Consider the following 19,553-nt stretch of genomic DNA (forward strand, 5'->3'; position numbering starts at 1 on the left):
CTCACTTACTCTCTTTCTCACACACACACACACAGAAAAGAGGGAACTGGGAGAGTATTAAATTTAAGGAAAGGAAGCAAGAATAAAGAAAAGGGAGGAGGTGAGCGGAAGAGAAGGAGGCAGAGAGGGACATCAAAATTATCTGCATAATTAAAAAGCCATTGTGAGGGAACATTTATTTGGAGTGAAACAACATTGTCCTGCTCCCTTCTCTCTGACTCTCTCTGTCATAGCGCTCTCCTCTCCTGTCCTCTCTCTGCAGTGTTCATTGTTAAGCCGCTGTTTCGCTTTTTTCCCCACTGTACATCCTCTCTATCAGACATGCACACACACACATTCTCCCTCTCTCTCTTGCTCTCTCTCAAGTGCACGTTCACACACACACACACACACACACACGCACACACTGCACTGCTCTAATAGCCTAAGCCTGTGCAATGTGCTCAGTTGGCTGTGGAAATTCCTCTTCAGAAAAAAAAAAGCGGCCAGTACCAAATGATGCCCTGACACTTCCAAACTGGGCCGGACTGGTGTGTGTGTGTGTGTGTGTGTGTGTGTGTGTGTGTGTGTGTGTGTGTGTGTGTGTGAGTGTGTGTGTGAGTGTGAGTGTGAGTGTGCTGATTACTACTATAAATGGAGAAGGATCTCTCTATCAAACCACCACCTCTCTGTCTCATCTCTTAACTCTACACTTCACTAGCCACGACAGACTATACACACACACACACACACAGGCCGAAGCATGGAAGGTTTAGATATACATTTAGTCCTTTTATACACAGCAGGTCATCTCTCTCTAGTGATTTCATCGGCATTCAGGACCTAACCGAGTTCTGCTTTAGTGCTGCGGAGTAGCACTCCTCCCCTTCACTGTATATCACACACGTACAAACGTGGAAAATACTTACAGAAACTAGACAGTTAATATGGTAGGGACAGTTTTTTTTTTTTAAGTGGGGGCGCTCTGCGTCTTTTTTTTCCCTTTTTTTCAATCATCTTTAAAGCTCCACCCTTACATAGAATTTACATTAACCTACAAACAACTTCACACACACACACACACACATAAACATATTAACATCAACATACAGTGGAAGCATGAATTAAGACGCACACATTCTCACATACATGCAGATGACTTTAGTCAGACTGTGCATCCTCGTACTAAATTTAAAGGCAAAGGCATTCATAGGCAAATTGATGACAAATATGTTCACTGTGATACACACACACACACATACACAGGCTGTGTTATGTATTAGTGATGATTACTCGGTTGTACTGCTACAACGGTGGATCTTCAGTGGAGCATGAAAGCTCGCCTTCGTCCACCCCCACAGCTCCCACTGTGCCCTGCCAGCACTGCTTGGGTTAACTCAATGCATGAATGTGTGTGTGCGTGTGTGTGTGCGTGTGTGTGTGTGTGTGTGTGTGTGTGTGTGTGTGTGTGTGTGAAGGCTACACTGAGCTTTCCTTTTTAAACACTACAAGATATTTCCATTTTGAAAAAAAAAAGACTGTGTAAAGTTAATTTTTAAGTTCTTTGCAACGAAGACAATGCAGCCTGTGAACATGGCGGCGTTGTGCCAAACTCAAGCTTAAATAGCCTGTTGTCCTTTGAAAATGATGGCGTTTGCTGTAATTCAGGTTTACAGATGTATTTTGTTGGAGTAGGTGTTTCTGTTTTAGTCAGGCTGCTGAAATAGAGACAGAGACACTGGTTCCCCTGCCCTGTTTTTTTCCAGCACGATTGTCAAATGTCACTGTAAAACTGATTTTAAACCAGAATTTAAAGTGCTTGAAAATATATATATATTTTCTGCATAATATCAAAGTAGCAAAGTAGCAAAGTAACATTACAATGAAAATAAAATAATGAGCCTTGGTGTTTGGGTCACTGAAAACTTTTTTTTCTGGCTTCAAGTTGAACTGTAGCTCCTGCAAAACTACATGATGTATATATACCTGTAATCTTTTTGCTGGTTATCTGTGTTTCAAGTTGAATATTTCCTTTAGGATGATTGGAATTAAAGAGTTTAACTCCTGTATACATGAGGTCAGAACTACAGTAGTGAGGTTCAGTGTGAGCACATGTGTGGAGAGGGAGTGATCAGAGACATTTCCACTCCCCTGCTTCCACCCTAACCAGCATCCATATTTCATAGCCAGCAATGGGACACGCACACACACACACGCACACGCACACACACACACATACACATACACAAGCTGCTACTATATTCTGTAGTGCTGTAGTGTTAGGTACAGGCCATCTTCTGCTTCACGACTCTACAGCACAGAGTAATTGTCCAGATATGTCCTCACACATGCAGTGATGTTCAGTATTGAGGTTTCATGATCATGAAACAGCCCGGCACACGTAGCTTGCCTGCACATGTGGAAACGCAGTTGCGAAAAAAAAAATCTGAAACAAGTTTTCCAGTAGAAAAACTCCACTAGACCAGTTTTGATGCACGGTGTTTGCAGCCTGCTGATACTGAGGGACTGAAACAAGTAGGCCATTCCATTTCAGTCTGGCTGCTTTGTGTTTGACTGAATGTTCGGCTTTACCTCTCTCAATGCTGCTTTGTTTTGTTAAATAAAGTGGCTTACAGGTGCTTTAAAAGTTGCTAAATCTAGAAACACTGATGGGGATGAGGAACTGTCCAGCACACTCATTTCACCAACGTGTTGTCAGTCAGTCAGAAACATTCACGCTTCTAGGCCACTCCACCCCCACAGGTCAGCAACAAGGAGGAAGACAGATGGACAGTCATCAGTGTAGACAGGAAAAGTGTGGTTAGAGACCGAGCGAGCACAAGAAATGCATACAAAGACAGAGAGAGAGATAGAGTGAGACACTATCAGAACTTCTGAGGAAACTGTTCCAAACAAACTGTTTTTATTTGACTAACTCTTAATTTTTTGTTTCTGTTAATCTAGGTATTTGTGTGTGTGTCTGTGTGTAGATGCCCATGCACTTATCTCTGAGCAGCTAGTGTGTTTGTATGTGCACATATGTGCATGTGTGTATGGGCAGTGTAAGGTTGACTGACCCGTGGAAAATGTTATTTTAGTTGTAATGTAATGAGTTATGACTGCTGCTCCTGAGGGAGGCACACCCCACCTACACACACAAACACACACACACTCACACTGACGTCAGTGGCCCTGATGCTGTTCTTAAGGTTCTGTGTGGACAGACATCATAAACGGTCCTTAATTACGCCTGTGGAAAAACTGCTGCGGTGAAAGAGAAAAAAATAACAACAGTTATTCATTTGTCTGCAGGCAGCGGCTTGGTGGCTTATATTTGGTCCCGAGGGAGAGGCATCTAACATGATAGATAGTAGAACGGATGGATGGGTAAAAGGAAGCGAAGAAAAAAAATGGAGGTGAAGCAGTAATAATAATACTAGTAATGATGTTTAGTGATAAACAGAGATAAATGAAAGGGGGAATCATGGATGGAAACGCTGAGAGAAAGAGACGGGGATAAATGAGATGAAATTTTAATGATTCCAGAGGGGAAGTATGGGGCATCGCAGCAGCACACTGTTGAGTGTAGCTCAGATACAGACCTGTCTTGTAGTTCAGGATTATTCCTACTGCTTTGTTTATGAAAATGGTACAAGTCAAGACACAACACATCATTAAAGTGTAAAATAATTAAAGGCATTTAGCCTGCTGTCAGTGAGCAAATCATTAGCATCCTGAAATATTCTTGCAAGCGAGTGAATCATGAAACCCTGTGTGTTTAATGTTGTGTTAAAATTTAGTGGAGCGGAGCTCGTACCTGGTCACGGGTCGCTACTTGTGAACATATATCCTGGATAGATGCTCATATATGTCCTTGTGGCAAAGGAGCTAAGAAAGAAATGACTAAGCAGCTCATTTTACTTTTCAGCCTCACTAGCAGCACGGCACTTGCAACAACTATTTGCATGGACAGTCACTAGGTTTTGTGCAGACGTTAATGACGGAGGTTGGAAAGAATAGGAGATGGCAAAGAAAGGAAAAAGAGAAAGAGGTTGTGATGGAAATAGAAAAAAATAGTGTTTGCAACAGCTGCATACATACATACAAACAAACATGAAGAGCAGGAAGGTTTAGTTGAGGGAAGAAATGAAGAAAGGAAATCATTTGTTCTCATCTCTCTGCTTCTCCAGCTGATGACGAAGCATCCAGCGAAACGGCTGGGCTGTGGTCCGGAGGGGGAGAGAGACATCAGGGATCACAGCTTCTTCCGCTACATGGACTGGGAGAAACTGGAGAACAAGGAGGTGCAGCCGCCATTCAAACCCAGAGCCGTAAGTCTGACCGCACTTAACCCGACCTGACCCCAAGCAAGGATGTACAGTTCACGTGTGTGGCACGAGGTAAAAACGCAAAAGTCGCCCGCCACAGCTGAGGCCAGAAATTCCTGGTGGGGACGTTGCTCAGAGCGACGTTGCGTTGTGGTTGCAGAAAACATTTACTGCCTTCTTTCATTCTAACTTCCTCTGTCTATAGTCTGTCATATTTTCACTTTCAATGTGACGCCTCTGTCTCTTTCCCGTCCTCTGAATGGAACAATGTACACAGGTAAGTCAGGAGATGATGATGATGATGGTGATGAATGTGTGGTGATGAGGTCGGGTGTGGTGACTGTAATAGTACCAGGAATGTTCATCACAGTGGTTGTGAAGGTAATAATGCTGATAAAGGTGCAGTGATGAATGTGGGGCTGGAGGAGAAAGATGCTGAAGACAGTGATAAAGACCCAGATGCTGATGATGATTTTTACTTTTTTCTTTTGTTTTTTTTTTTTTGGGACCAGTTTTGAATTTTCATTAGTCTGGTTGGTTTCAGCTGTTTCAACTAAGGCACAAAATTTTGGTGCAGTCTCATTCAGCATGAGCTGAAAGTGCTTCTGTCTTCACTGGGGTTAGACTGAGTTTAGGCCGAACCTCCGGGGAACAAACGCACGTCTATACAATGTCAGCAAAAGTAACCTCAAACAATTGTGTGTTTGTGTTTTGCTATGATAAAATTAGTTTGATCATAACTCGAATCAGAATGTCATTGCATACTAAGACTTTCTCTCTCACACACACAGACACACACACACACACACAAAAACCATAATATGTGCACACACTCACACAGCCTTAGGCCACACTGCTGTTAAAGAGTTTTTCCGAGTTGAGCTTTTTATGCAGCTGTCTTGGCCTACTGGGGTTTTGTGTGTGTGCGTGTGTGTTTGTGTATTTGTGTGCATGTGCACACTCCAAGCTGGATCTGGAATGGAGCAGTGTGTAAGCATGCCTTTGCATTTGGGTTTGTGTGTCTGTAAAAACGATGCATATTTTTGCATACGTGTGTGTGTGTGTGTGTGTGTTAGAGGTCACCATTATGATCTGGCTGTAATTTAACAGTGAGGTGTGTGTCTGCAGCGTCCTCTGATGTGACTACTAACACAGAGTATGTTGTCTGATCTCTTCTTCTGTCTTCTCTCCTTCTGTATCTCTCTTCTTTCTGTTTGATCTCATCTTTCTAACGTCTTTTGGTCTTTCACCCCTCTGCACTGTCACTTGCTATTTCTCTCTCTTCCTGTCTTTCTTCCCACTGAGGAGAACAAATAAAGGTTCAGGTTTTTTTGAAGAACCATTGTGTTTACCCTGCATAAAAGTTGAGGGTTCAGTTTGGCATCTGAAGGTGGTTCTTTGATCTCTTTTGGTGTGCTGCCATCAGACTTATTTGAGCTGTGTGCATTGTAGAGGGCCTGCTTTTTTTTCTAACTAACTTATTTTATTATTTATTTCATTTCTTCAGACTGGTACGTGATGGTGTTTTTGTATGGATAATTGCTTATGAAGGTTGTTTGATGCTTTAAAAAAGCCTTCGGTCAGAATTTTCTTTCCTAATCGCTTCTGATTAAGGTCTGTTGGTGGTTTTAAAATACAGTGAATGAAGAGTCTGTTTGATGGTTCAGCAAATGAGCTTTTGGGTGTGTGACTGACCGACTGACTGACCGGTTGGTTTATTCATTCATCCGACAGATTAAAAAAAAAAAAGGTCATTCCATCCCCTTAGATTTTCATCTAAAGTTATCACTGTGCAGCTGTCTTCATCCGTCTGTCCTTCCATCAGTCTGTCGTCAATCGATTTATCCATCCTTCTCCATTCATCTGTTCACTGTTCACTGCTGCCATGCATCAACCCATCTGTCCATCCATCCGCGCATTTTTATTTGTCCTCTCTCTGTTCACGGTTTTCTCATGTTTGTTTCTGTTTATTTGCATGCTCTGGAGCTCAGTCTCAAATGAAACCTGTCCTGGAGTGCACTGCTTCAAACAGAAACCTCACACTATAACAACATGTATTTAAAAGTATATATAGAAAGATTGGTGCCTTCTTTGCTCACAGTTTAACAACCTCTAGTTAAACTGTAAACAAAGTAAACAAATTGCTTCAAAAGCACCACTTTTTCCACTAAAGGAGCATTTCACCAAAACTAAACCCAGTTAAATCCCTGGTATTGAGTATGATTTGAGTATGATACAGGAGCTGCTTAACACATCTGCTGACACACTCTTGGCCAAGGTGTTGTGTACTGAATGGATACTTCTGAGCTCATTTCATTTCCCTCTGTGGTAAATTCTGCCCATCTTGGTCCCCAAACAGGTTAAAACAAACGCAAGTAATTAGCTGCAAATACTGTTTGACCCTGGTGTATTTCTCATTTCACATATTTCCCCAAACTCTAAACAGTCTGGCTTAATTTCATTTGGTTTTCCGAGTTACAGAGATTTAATGAGTTTGTAGTTTTCCTCTGGGTGATGTTGTCAGAGGACACTGAATCCTTGTTGTGTTAATTAAAGCTCAGCACAGTGATGGAGACGGAGAAAAAAAAGGAATAGCTTGGCCCAAAGTCCCCATGAGGCATACTGTCTGGAAAATATAGTTTTCAAGTTAATAACTTGTTTTATGTACTTAGACGGACGCACATCTCGTGGGTATATAAGCTCTTTTTGGGATCCCAGTGGTCAGAAAGAGGAAATGAAGTGGACTGAGATGAACAATGACTTCTTTTTTTTTAACAAATTTTCTTTTAAGAAAACAAATTCTACTTAATGTGAACGATACGATAGTCACCTTGTAAGCAGTTAAGAGAGCCAAGAGTTATATTGGTATCAACCTCCTTCTGTCGCTGGGCGCTCAATATCAAGAGTAGATGTCAGTATTTTGAATTAGTAGATGATATTTCAAGATGACATTTGATCCTCTTATTCAGAATATTTTGAAAGTTAATGAAACATTTTTGACAAACTGTGCAGCTTCCCGAGCAAGTATCTAAAGAGATTCTTGAGTATGTGCACTGATTGTCTGATTTGGGTTATCATATCTCAGTAGGTCTCCACAGCTGCAGCATATAATTAACCCACAATTAACCCACAATTATGCCATAATCATCTCATGGCTTTGAGCCTTTTCTTATGCGACTATTTAGAAATTCCAATTAAACCCAAGTATTACAAGCAAAAAAAAAAAAGAAAGAAACAAAGAAAGAAAAATCAAGATGAAATGCCAAGGAAAATTGTTTTTGGCTGTTTATTTACAGCCATGGTGGGATGTTTTTTGTTTAGTCTTTTTTGAGTGAAATGCTTGTCACCAGACACTAAGAGCTCCATGCATATACTAATCCAATGTAGTGCACTACCACAGGACGTTTGAGACTTCAGTGGCCTTGTTCTTTTTTTAAAATTGGAGTTGAATATGTTTCAAATATTTGAAAAAGGAACACCTGAGGCGTACTTGATTAATAATCTCCTGAGAGTGGTATTTTTGTGTCACTTTGAAGGTGATAACAAATTACCTTTCAGCGATGGCAAATGGAGAGTTGAATCAAGCACACCCCAAGTCCTGGCACTTGTTCTGATATTTGAAACCATGTTCAAGTAATGTCATCTCACACCCTGGTTCAACCGCCATTCCCCTTCTTTTGTTTTCCTCCCCTGCTCCCCCCACCGTTGCCCCAATCCATCCATTCCTCTCCATCCCTCCCCCCTCTCCTTCCCCATCCACCCCTTCCCCTTACCTGTGCTCCATCCCTCCCCGCCCTCCTCAACAGTGTGGACGGGATGCCGAGAACTTTGACCGTTTTTTCACACGCCACCCGCCAGTGCTGACCCCTCCCGATGAGGAAGTGATTCAGAACCTGGACCAGGACGAGTTCCAGGGATTCTCCTTTATCAACCCAGAGTTCCCAGGAACTGCTGCTACCACCACTGCTGCCGAGCAGGCTTGATTTCAGCTCATGCACGGACACGTGGACACACTCACACAATACACATACAAAATCATTTCTGTACCCTGGAATTTACACGTACACTTATATCAATTTAAAATATCCCAGAAATTGTTTGTGTTGTCACAGTCCCTGAGAAGCCGCAATCTAAAGAGATACACACACACGGGCTAAACTTTAAACACATACACACACGTTTGTTGTTCACACTGATGCAACCTGTGTGATCCTCTGAGGGTCTATGTGCAGTATGAAATTAGTGATTGAATGTTGTGCAGCTATGAAATTAGTCACAGACTGAGAATTTAAGATTAAGGGAATAGTTTCTATAAGTTAACAATACATGCCAGACAGTGTGCCATGAACTGCTTTGGAGAAGTTTACTGCTAAAAGCCAATGTAGTATGTGATATTGTGCATGAAACTCAGTAACATTTGAAAAGAAACAAGAAGCATGGAAATCACATTGACCACAAGTTTGTTGAATCTTTCTGGGTGATTTTCAACTTGTGTTGCTCACAGTGTGAACAAAGTGTGTGTGTTTATTTTACCAGACATAGTCAAAGTCAGGGTAAGAAATTAACAGCGACCCTTTAAAAGTTCGGAAAAGGTCAGATTTGTAGTGAGGGACAAAATATTATAATAGATAAAAAGAGTACCATGTTTTGCATTATTGAAGAGTGGTTTAACTGACACAAATGCAGTGAATTTACAACTTACATTACAGAATATTGACAAGTCATGATTCCTTCAATATATATACAAATACGCAACTGCATAATTTCTCGTGTAACATAGCTTCAGCTTGTGATTTAACTTCTTTTTCTCATTCCTTAACTATTCCAGCGCATTTTGATTTAGGCCTGTTATTCTGGTGTGCTTTTTATTCAATGTATAATGATAATGATATTGTCTGTATGTTTATCCTTATCTTAGCTAAAACTGGAATGCTAGACATACTGTGCATGAGTTTCTATATCAATAATAGCCAAGGACTTGGTCTCCCAACAACAATTTAGCATCTTAGCATGTGTTTTGTGGCTCTTTTTCATGGTTTTCAAAATAAGCATAAAAAAACACAAACATTGGAGTATTATTTTACCCACTGAGACAAACATTGTGAGATCAGCTTTGTGCCACGAAAGGCAAATATCGGATTTTCTGTGTTTGCTGCTCATGATGGTAAAATGCTGTTGGGAAGCGTCGTCTTTAAATGGGCTTTGAGTCGGTTAAATAGATAGAAAATACTTCTACTTACTCTGATTTTCTGTTATCTAGTATTTAAGCAATGAAAGAGACTAGCAGTTAGTTTCTTTGTGTTTTACAAAAGCATGATTCCGATACCTGGGCATTTGTTTACAGTGTGTTTTATGTGTGTGTGTGTGTGTGAATGAGCACTGTGTATGAAAACGCGCATTTACGTTTGCGTCGTGTGTGTGTGTGTGTCCGTGTCCGTGTCCGTACCTTCCTTCCCTGTCCTTGTGTTTACATTTGTTTGCGTGGTGAATGTCAGCACCCCTTTTTTATATCAAGCAGTATTGGTATGATCCACTTTACTTCCAACTAGCGGCTCCATAAGTGATGATAGAGGGGAAAAAAGAGGTGAAAACATAGATGTAGAGGAGAAGAAAAAGATGTTTTTCTGCATTGAAATTGAAACAGTTTGGTCCTAATGTTTCAGTACATTTCAGTAACATTAAAATAATTAGACATTTCTAGCAACAACTAGTCCTAAATCTGACGTTCAGCACTGAAACCTTCGTCCTGAGAGGTTTCCTGGAAAGCACCACCTTCGTACTAGGGGTGTTTTGCAGGTTGGACCCATGGCTTCCTGCTTTCAAAATGTAGGTTAAATACCTGAGAAAGTTTCTATGGTAGAAAAAAGGCAACTAGCTGGAACAGATCAACTGACTTTCCTGATTTAGTTTTTTTTTTTTTTTTTCAGTTACATGGGAAAGGATTTTGAGGCTCAACTCACTGTGACTGGTTTTGTTTCACGTAGCCTTCAGCATGCGCAATAAGAATTTCCATCCTAACCACAGCTGCAGTAAATGTGGACAGAGGATAAAGCTGGAAAATATGTGTGTGTTTTGTCTTTTGTTTTCCTTAGCTAGCAATAATCAGGAGGGAAATACTGTTACTGAACCATCTTTCAGAGGACTCAGGTTAGGGCTGTAATTGATTTGCATACAAAGTCTATGAGGTGATGAAGCTTATTGGTAGGCATATTCATTTCAGCCAGAGAGAGAACTGGCTGTACTTTATTTAAGTGCAGTTAACATTATCTTGAAGTACCTGAAGTCCTCCCTCATATCACACTCCTCTTCATCACTGAGGGACAACAGGAGAGTGTTTTTCTGCAAAGTGGCCACATTCAAGCTCACTGGTGTTTATCAGTAGTTGTGGTATGATGTTTTTTTACATGTATATCTGCAGTTGAAGAGGTTGATTTTGTTCATTTTTCTGATACAGAAGGAATTAGAGGTATTTGAGGTCCTACTATATTGCTGCTCTTTTTGCCTGAGGCTGCTTGTTAATCGACAGCTCATGATGCTGCTGCCAGTGTTAGTGATCTTTCTCTGTTTGGGTCGACCACGTTTTGGATATTTTAGATCCTTGGATCTGATTATATTCTGGTATATGCAGACTGGGTCTGACTGTGCTCAGGTCCCTGTTTTTTAAACATCAATTTAAGCACTCTGGGTTTGAGTAGGTTTACCACAGATCCGTCTCAGATCATTTTAGACCTGTTGACACCTCTATTAGGAATGCTATTGTATAGTTAGCTTGAACAAATGCCCGCATGGGAGTCACTGTGGCCTCCCCTAGCGTGACTACTGCACGCTAGCATGATGGGACATATCATGAAGACAGTGACTGATGTCTAAAGTGAAAAACTGAATCAAAGTATAATGATTTGAAACAGAAATCTTTGAATTTTGAAAAGTTTTTTTCATACATGCATACAACTGTCTGATAGCTAGGTAAAGAAACACCTGTGTTACAGACAGATCGTCTAAAATTTGGCTTAAAGATCAGGATGCTGTTGATTTTTGCTGCGGCCTCGTTACCGGGTGAATCGATGGAACAAGTCATAACTAACATCTGGGTACAGCTGGTCCTGTCTGTGACCTCTAGTCTTAAACTTTAAACTGCTGATCAGTTCAGCGCTGAAGAGCAGCTTTAGTGCTTTCACATGTCATTCACGGTTATGAGTGTTTTTATGACTCGACAAAATGAAGCTTATTCCATGTCCATTGTGTGTGTCGTACCGTCGTTGTCGGTATTTATTATAATCAATGTCCCCTGTATTACAATAGTAAAAAAAAAACACCTATATATACCTATACCTATACAGAAACTTATATAACTGTGTCAAATGTTGATATATACATATTATATACGCCACGTGGTCAGTATTGTTAAGGACAAGAGGAATAGAGGTCTTACTCCAGGATTTGTGTTTTTGTTCCTATGATTTCTTCCTGCTGAAGGAGAAGCAAAATGAAAAATGCATGAAAAATGCTTTTGTTTTACCTTTTTGTTAGTTAGGATTTATATACATTTAAAATATTAGGGTGGTTCATGTTTTCTGTGTCAGCAGTGCTTCAAAAGTGTGATCCGAGCTACTGTGTGAAATTCTGAAATATATCTAAAGAAAAAAAAAAGGAAAAAATGCTTCTCACAATGCTTTCCATGTGCCAAAAATTTTTTGTTTGTTTCTTTTTTTGTTTTGTTTTTTGTTTTGTTTTCCAGGAAAAACAGGCATACCTAAAATAAAGGATTTAAAGGATATTTTAGGGGATGTTTGTTTTTATGTTTATTGTTTATTTGGTGATGTTGACTGTGTGTTTTGATGTGCGTCAGGAAATGTCTGAAAAGGCAGTTTTTGTGTGTGTGTGTGTGTGTGTGTGTGTGTGTGTGTGTGTGTGTGTGTGTGTGTGTGTGTGTGTGTGTCTGTATATCTTTGTTTATTTTATCCCCTTCTTTACTTTCTCTTAAGTCATTCCCGTCTGACACAAACACACACTCTGCTGCTGTCCATGGAGAACAAACTGATTGTGATGGCTAAAGAGAATAAGGAAGGGTAAGGAAGGGATGGTGAGAGAGCATGAAGAAACGGTGGTGAGGAGAGAGATTCAAGAGAAGGAGAGTGACAGTGGGGGATTTCTGAGCAAATATGAGCGAGAAAGGAAAACAGATGAAAGAGAAGAGGAAAGCAATTCAACAATGGAGGGAGGCGAGGAGGAGAGAGAGAATGAGGTAGCAAGAGGGGGACGGTGGTGAAGAGGGAGGGAGGGGACGAGGAAGCAAAGCGAGGCTCTGTGAAGCGAGGCAGGCGGCTACGACAGGCTGTGCATATTTCATGGCTGCCACTTATCATAAGAGCCTTTCCCTGATGGGGGAGAGTAGGTCTGATGACTTCAAGGAAATAACATGCAGAACACGGCCTACATACACACAGCCCTGCTGAGCCACTCAGCCGCTTCACGCCGCCTCTAAAGCTGCTCGCAATCAACTGCAGTCGAGCCGCTGCAGACCCTGCTGCTGCTGCTGCTGCTCTGACTAGCTGCACATGTACTTTTAATAGGAGTTATTGTATCCTGCACCATTTACTACCCCTGATACAATATAATGTTGACAAGTACAACTACATGCAGTCGGTCTGAACCGTGTCTGAGCTGTGGCGCAATGTGATGAGAAAAAAAGAAAGGACACCAATTATCCGCTGGGAGTGTGAATCCAGGAATGTGAATCATAGAGCTGTTTAAGGTTCAAATCGCATGGATGTGAGGAGAAGAACCATCGCAGTGAGGTTAAACTTTAATGAAGTTAGTCAAACATGTTGAAGTGACCTTTAAGTCTTTTTACATTTTGGTAGAAACTCAAAGGCATTTGACCATGTGAGCATGTCCGATGTCTCACAAGTAATGCTGATGTAGCATCTGGCTCAGATGGTTTTCAGAAAGTTTTTAGCTTTTGTTAGAGCAAATATAAAATGTCTGACTGGTGGCTCCAGGATTATGAGGATACATTGCTGTGACTGTCCACGTCTTGCACCCTGATGCAGGCCTGATTACACTCTAATTACACAGTGAGTCAGAATAAATATATGTACACTCATCAAGAACATGCACTTTTAGAGGCATCCCACTAAAGATGTTTGAGGGACTGACTGTTGACGTGAAAGTTTGTGAGGTGGCACCAGAGTTGTGTTTTAATGGTACATAATTTACAACATGCAGTTGTAAAATTCTACAGCGCTGGCAGTTAACCTTGATTTATACAAGCACGTTTATCATATACGTGGCACTGGCATTAAAGAACCCTGGATCAGTCAGCAGTCTTTGTGAGCGTGGTTGATACATGTTTACAGCACAATCTAGCATTTTTTATTACAGTCTCACCTCTACATAAACAGGTGTAACGTGGTTTTCTGATCAAGATGCTGCACTTATTCTTATACCCAAAAAGCCAGAGAAGCCAGATAAGTGCTTTCCTTTAGGCTGTTCATGTAGCCCTAAAGGAGTAGTTCAGCATTCAAGGCTTTCTTGCAGAGGATTAGATGAGAAAATCCAGACCACTCTTATAGCAGCCAGGAGCTTGTTAGCTTAGCTTAGCATGAAGACTGGAAACGGGGAACAGGTGTGGAACTCTGAGCTACTGTATATTGTCACAGGTTGATCTGGATCTCATTTTCATTTTATTGAGCAGATAACTGTCCCTGTTAAGTACAGTATGGATGCACTTTTAGTCACAGGAAGTGTTAGCTGATTAGCCAGCTGATCAGCAGGCAAACTGAAAGAACATCCAGGATCAATATCCTGCACCGTCAGATGATAGATATCCGAAGACTCAAATCTCAGCAAACAGCTCAGGAGTCCAGTATCACCTTGACCTTGAATAAGGAACAAATTCTATTCAGTGAAATGCATTTCTTCAGTTACTGGCCACTGCTTTCAACTTCAACTTGTAGCTGCTTGATATTTTAGTGTTGAAAAATAATGGTTTCCTGTTGCTTTGTAGCCCACAACCTGAACACATCTAACCACTGATGCAGCTTTGAAGACATACGCCACTTCCCTCTATGTTTACTGTACACTGACATTGTAGTGCAGCTGTGTTTTATGCAAATTTATTATAACAGCAATTCAGACTCCTGTGTAACAGTAAGTTCCAGCACATAAGCTGCATAAAGTTTGTATTGGAGTGGATGTAATAGCCAATGTACACAGTAAGCCGCAGCAGTGCTGGAGTGTGTGTGATAATTAATTCCAAATGTTGCGGCCCCCAAATTAAAGCCAGTGGCTTCAGCACAAAGCAGCCTGCGCTTATCAGCCCAAAACAGGTCAGCGTTCGATACCGCCTTTCATTCACCCTCCTCTCCTCATCACCTCCCCTTTCCTCTGCGCCTCCCACTCTCCGCATCCTCAGCTCACATCGGCTCGTCTCCCGCTAATCCTCTCGTTACTGAAAAGAGATGGGGCGAGAGAGGGAGAGACTAAATTAAAGACTCAGAGTCATGTTTCTCTATTAAACCCACTGCCTCTGGAACACAGTGATGTGAAAAATAATTGTGTGCGTTTGCCCTGATGCTACTGTAAATTCTGAGCTTCTGATCTATACCAAGGGCCACTGATATTTATCTCACTCCCTGTCCTTTACAGCATCTCTCTTTCTCTCTCTCTTTTTTTCCTCCTCTCCATATCTCTGTCTCTCTGCCTCACAGCATTAACTGCAATTGAAGCGTGCTGAGATGGAACACATTATGAGCTGGCCTACATGGCTGGCAGCTGTGTGTGTGTTTGTGTGTGTGTCAATGACCTTATATGTGCATGTCTGGTAAATAACTGCGTGCACGGTCTTTGGCAGTGTACACAGTGGATTTCCAAAGTCTGATAAAGTGTCTTAGAGGCAAGAGTCCTCACTTTATCATAAGTTGAATGACATTCAGTTTGACAGTTAATCAATCAGCAACAAAGAGAACTGACATGAATAAAATTTCATAGAATATTCCTTTAGGATATGATCATGAAAGCCTGTGCTGGCACACTGTGCTGAATTCAAACCACACTCGCACCTGATGTACTTGATGGCTCCATATATGAATCATCATGCTACAAGACTGAAGCTAAAGCTGCATGTTCAAAAAGGTTAGCATCCTCAGCAGCTGATCATCAATGTGTAGAACTAATTAGCCTGAGTATCGTAAATATGATAAGGAAAGATCTACGAACCGATTATTTTGTCCTAATGTAATCCTGTGTGGCTGTTTGTCTTAAAGACTCGTTTGTATTTTCAAAAGGTGTGTTTCACTGTTAAAGTTATGAAAGGGAGAGGCTTTTAGGGTGAAGACTGAGCAATGTGTCTGAGGGCGTAAACTTACTCAATTACAAAGGAGTAGGACAGAGCCCTTACCGTTACACTGAAACTCTGATAGCATCCAGGATCAGTGTGGATGTTACCTGTCAGCAGTTCTGTGAACCTGTAACCCAACAAACCAATGGCAGGACTAGTAATCGTTAACAATGTGTTCCTTAGCCTCAGACGTAACTCTCAGCACCAGTTTAATCAGCCACATTAAAAACACCAGTGTGAGTGTACACAGCCTTTAAAAATAACTAGACAACAAATACAACTAGGTTTAAGGATGGAAATGTGATCTGTGGAAAGGTTCTGTGGATTTTAATGTGTTTGGCCACTCAGCAGGAATCTGCACTGACTGAAATCTAAAGTTGATAATTACACCACGTCCACACGAGTGCTGTAGCAGCCAGGAGAGCAGGCCTCTCTTGAGAGGAAGCACTCTGGTGGATGACATTCCCGGGAACGTGAGGTGGATGTGGGCCAGCTGTGGCAGGTGTGTACCTGTGGATGGAGGGAGCTCCTCTCAGGCCATGGGAGAGTTGGCAGAAGGTAGGAGATGCGACGTTTGTTTGTGGTTTCTGTGATCTTCAAAGCTCTCCTGTCCCTCGCTGTCTCTCTCGGTGGTGTTTCTGACCCCACCTCCTCCTCCTTTGCTCGTGTCAAACAGTAAAAACAGGAATTCCTGTGATGTACCAGCTTGCAATCGACTTTCTCCCTTCAGAAGTGTTGGACCAAGATTATAATCAATGTCCACTTGTGTTAAATTCTCCTTCTCTTTAATCCCGTCTCTTTTGCTCGCCATCTTTTTTCTTCCCCAGTGCTGTGAGTTGTACTGTGGCTTCAGCTGTTTGTGTTTTCCAGACTTACATGGTGTTAAGATGCTCACACTCTTGACTTTGCGAATGTATTTGGTAAATCTCTGGTTTCCCTTGCTGTCTTTTTACATAAAATATTTATGGTTGTGGATTTTCTGAGATTGCCCCTTGTGTGGATTTCTCTGTGGCCTCTGCTTGCTTAGTGATGTGAATATTTATGTGGCCAGTTTTTTTTCCTATCCACCTCTTACTGTCCGTCTCTACTACTCTCTCTTTGTCTCTTGAGTTCATATTATCTATCTACCTACTTATAGGTGAGTTTGTAATAGTTCTACTCATTTTAAATTTGGTAACCTGAGCTACTATATGTCTACCTAAGGGGTAAATATAATTCTAGATGATTTATAGATGTTACCATGCATTAAGAATTTGTTTTGGATCTTTCTGCAAGTTCGCCTGAGTTTCCAGCAAACAGGGTCCTCTCGTGACGAGCGCATCTCAAAATATGTTTCAAGATGTAGAAAGGTAAAACAAAAAAAAGGAGAAGAAAATGCAAATTGCTGCTGCTCTGAGTCCCTCAGAGTAAGAAATAAATAAATAAATGCTGAAAGGGCAGAAAGTTTGCACTGTAAATGTTACTTTTAAAATCAGTTTTTCACCTGCATGTTTAGTGAAAATCTTTTTACGCCATTTCTTTCAAAAATCTATCTTTTTATTGTCTGTTTAAAACTCGATGTGAGTAGAGAGAGCAAAGCCCAGAGAGCTGGACTTGGGTGTTTCCACTTCTGCTTGTTCTGTCACTGCCTGGACATGATGGATATGCATGCCCCTAAACACACTCTCACACAGTCATGCTTCTCCTCGCTCTCCTTCTGTGGAGAACATCCTACAGGCCATATGTGGCATACAGTTGTATATGACCGTGTGTGTGTGCATGTGTGTGTTTGACTGTGAATACCATCCTCCCCGTGGTATTTGCTCTTATGCGCAGGGCCTTATAGTGCAATGTGTATATATATCATGGGCAGCCCCAATAAGAATCAAATCCCTTCTGAGTGTGTCAGTGTCTATGTGTGTGAAGTGTGTGTATGTACGTGCGTGTGAATCAAATGGCAGCCGCTCCCTTTTACCGCATCCAACTTGCCCCTCCCCCACTAGCTAACATACAGTACACTCCTCCATCTTTAACACCCCACTCGCTCTTTTCTTTCCTCTGTCCATACACCAACTGAGCCAAGCAGTGCATTAACAATGCCCTACCCCAGAGAAACCCTCTGCTACCACACACACACACACACACACACACACAGATTTCCCTCACGTCCCACACAGTCACAGTTGTTGTTGCCTGTTCTCCAGCCTTTCCTCTCTTGATTTACAGTATGTCACTTAGCATCTTTCTTTCATCTCTTGCCGTCTTCTCTCTTCTTACTCTCCCACTCTATTGGCACTTTATTTCTTCTCTGGGAACGAGATTTCTGACTCTGTTCTGTTTCTTCATTCCTGTGAATGTTTTTTTACATCCGTCTTTCTCTTGCCTTTTTTTGCCAATTTTCTTGTAGATGTTACTCATAGCATGGTAGTATTAGCAGGCCATTATTATATGAGGTTAGAGCCCTCTACAAATAGCCTATACAAAAGAGACCATGGCAGCAAAGACAGGACAAGAAGAATGTGCAGTGTTTGTTCCTGTTATTTCGTGTGTAAAAGGAGGGAAAGGCTCATTGTTTAGCTATAAAAGTCCAGGACTGCTGAGACTCACAGCTCTGGCATTTTTTTCTTTTTTAAAAAGGCTTACACTCAGGTGAGGAGTAATTGAAGTAACACATTTTTTTCACCAGCAAAAGAAAATCCAAGAAGCCCAAAATAATGTCAGCTCTATAAAAGCCAGTCTGTGAATAGTTTTCGGAATACGTTTATTCACTTTACTGCTGACAGTCCAAAAGGAAGATCATTTTTGTTTCTATATGATGGTATACTATGAGGCGTCTGACAGTAATGATTTCTCTTCTCCTCCTTTTCCAATCCATCCCATCCTTCTCCGATCATATTTATCTTTCCTTCTTCTTTACAACTCTCCTTCCCATCACACCCTCCCTCTTCTTCATAATCTCTGAACCCCACCTGCAGAGGAACCGTCGGGACACATGCAACTTTGACAAGGAGTTCACTAAGATGCCTGTGGACTTGACACCGACAGACAAGCTGGTCATCATGAACCTCGACCAGGACGAGTTCCTCGGCTTCTCCTACACCAACCCTGAATATGTGGCTCCTGCAAATTAAGACACACACACACACTAGATCACACTGATGGACTGGTAGAGGAGGTGGTTTCAGAGCAGATAGGAAAGGCAAGCTAGCACAAAACTTAAAATCATTTTGTGTGTGTTCACTAAATGTCTGCATTCCTTTCAGGCCACATCCAGATTTGTCCAATACTTCAGCACGAGAAAGGTATCACAACACTAAACTTGCACAAACCACAGGATACCAAAGACTTTGAAGTATTGCATCAGAAATGTCTCAGTTGTCAAACATTTTTATACAGAGCAAAAGCTCGTGTGGCATGATAGATGAATGGGAAAAATATAATTGATAATTTCGATGAGGCTCTGTTTTCATGCCATTTTATTCAGTTAGCTGAATGAGTGAGTGAAGTTCTGTGATACATTCTCACAAACCTGTCGCCTTGAAATTAGTAAATACATTTTGTTGGAAACAATCACAGGCTGGAATACATTCAGACTCAGCATTTTTGTCTGTCTGTCTGTCTGTCTGTTGTCATTTCCTGGTGACGTTAATAGAAAACGTAATCTGGTCAATTATGATTCCTACAAAATCTACTTGCTGTTGTTGCAGTTTAGTTGTAATTAAATTTCTAGGGGACACTGTTGCTTCTCTGGTATTTCTCAGTTAGTTTAAATGCATTTTTTGTGACAGTTTAAACCAAACTATGTTTCATTTCTGTGACAGAAACAGAGACCTGAGTGTGCTGGCACAGCATTAGCATGTTGAATCTGTGTGTCTTGACCATTGTTGCCTGTTTCACCCAGCCTGTACGCTGTCATGAGTTTCACA

The 19,553-nt window shown here is 41.3% G+C and overlaps 1 protein-coding gene across 3 annotated transcripts in view; it reads left to right on the plus strand.

Annotated features, from left to right (window-relative positions):
• prkcbb (protein kinase C, beta b) overlaps positions 1-19,276 on the plus strand; it is an 81,339-nt gene extending 62,063 nt beyond the window's left edge. The window contains exons 16-18 of one of the 3 annotated variants that reach the window (XR_005896327.1): positions 4,170-4,310; positions 8,114-10,213; positions 16,881-16,893. Coding sequence is in view for 2 of the 3 variants with exons in the window: in XM_041062104.1 (XP_040918038.1) it covers positions 4,170-4,310; positions 8,114-8,290 (318 nt within the window). In the remaining variant the exon portion in view is untranslated. Of the gene's footprint in view, positions 1-4,169; positions 4,311-8,113; positions 12,085-16,880; positions 16,894-18,602 lie in introns of those variants that run through there. The other 2 variants (XM_041062105.1, XM_041062104.1) reach the window with 2 other exon arrangements.
• Positions 19,277-19,553: the final 277 nt, after the last annotated feature.

The sequence above is a fragment of the Toxotes jaculatrix genome, chromosome 18 (assembly GCF_017976425.1).
Source record: "Toxotes jaculatrix isolate fToxJac2 chromosome 18, fToxJac2.pri, whole genome shotgun sequence".
Classification (NCBI taxonomy): domain Eukaryota; kingdom Metazoa; phylum Chordata; class Actinopteri; family Toxotidae; genus Toxotes; species Toxotes jaculatrix.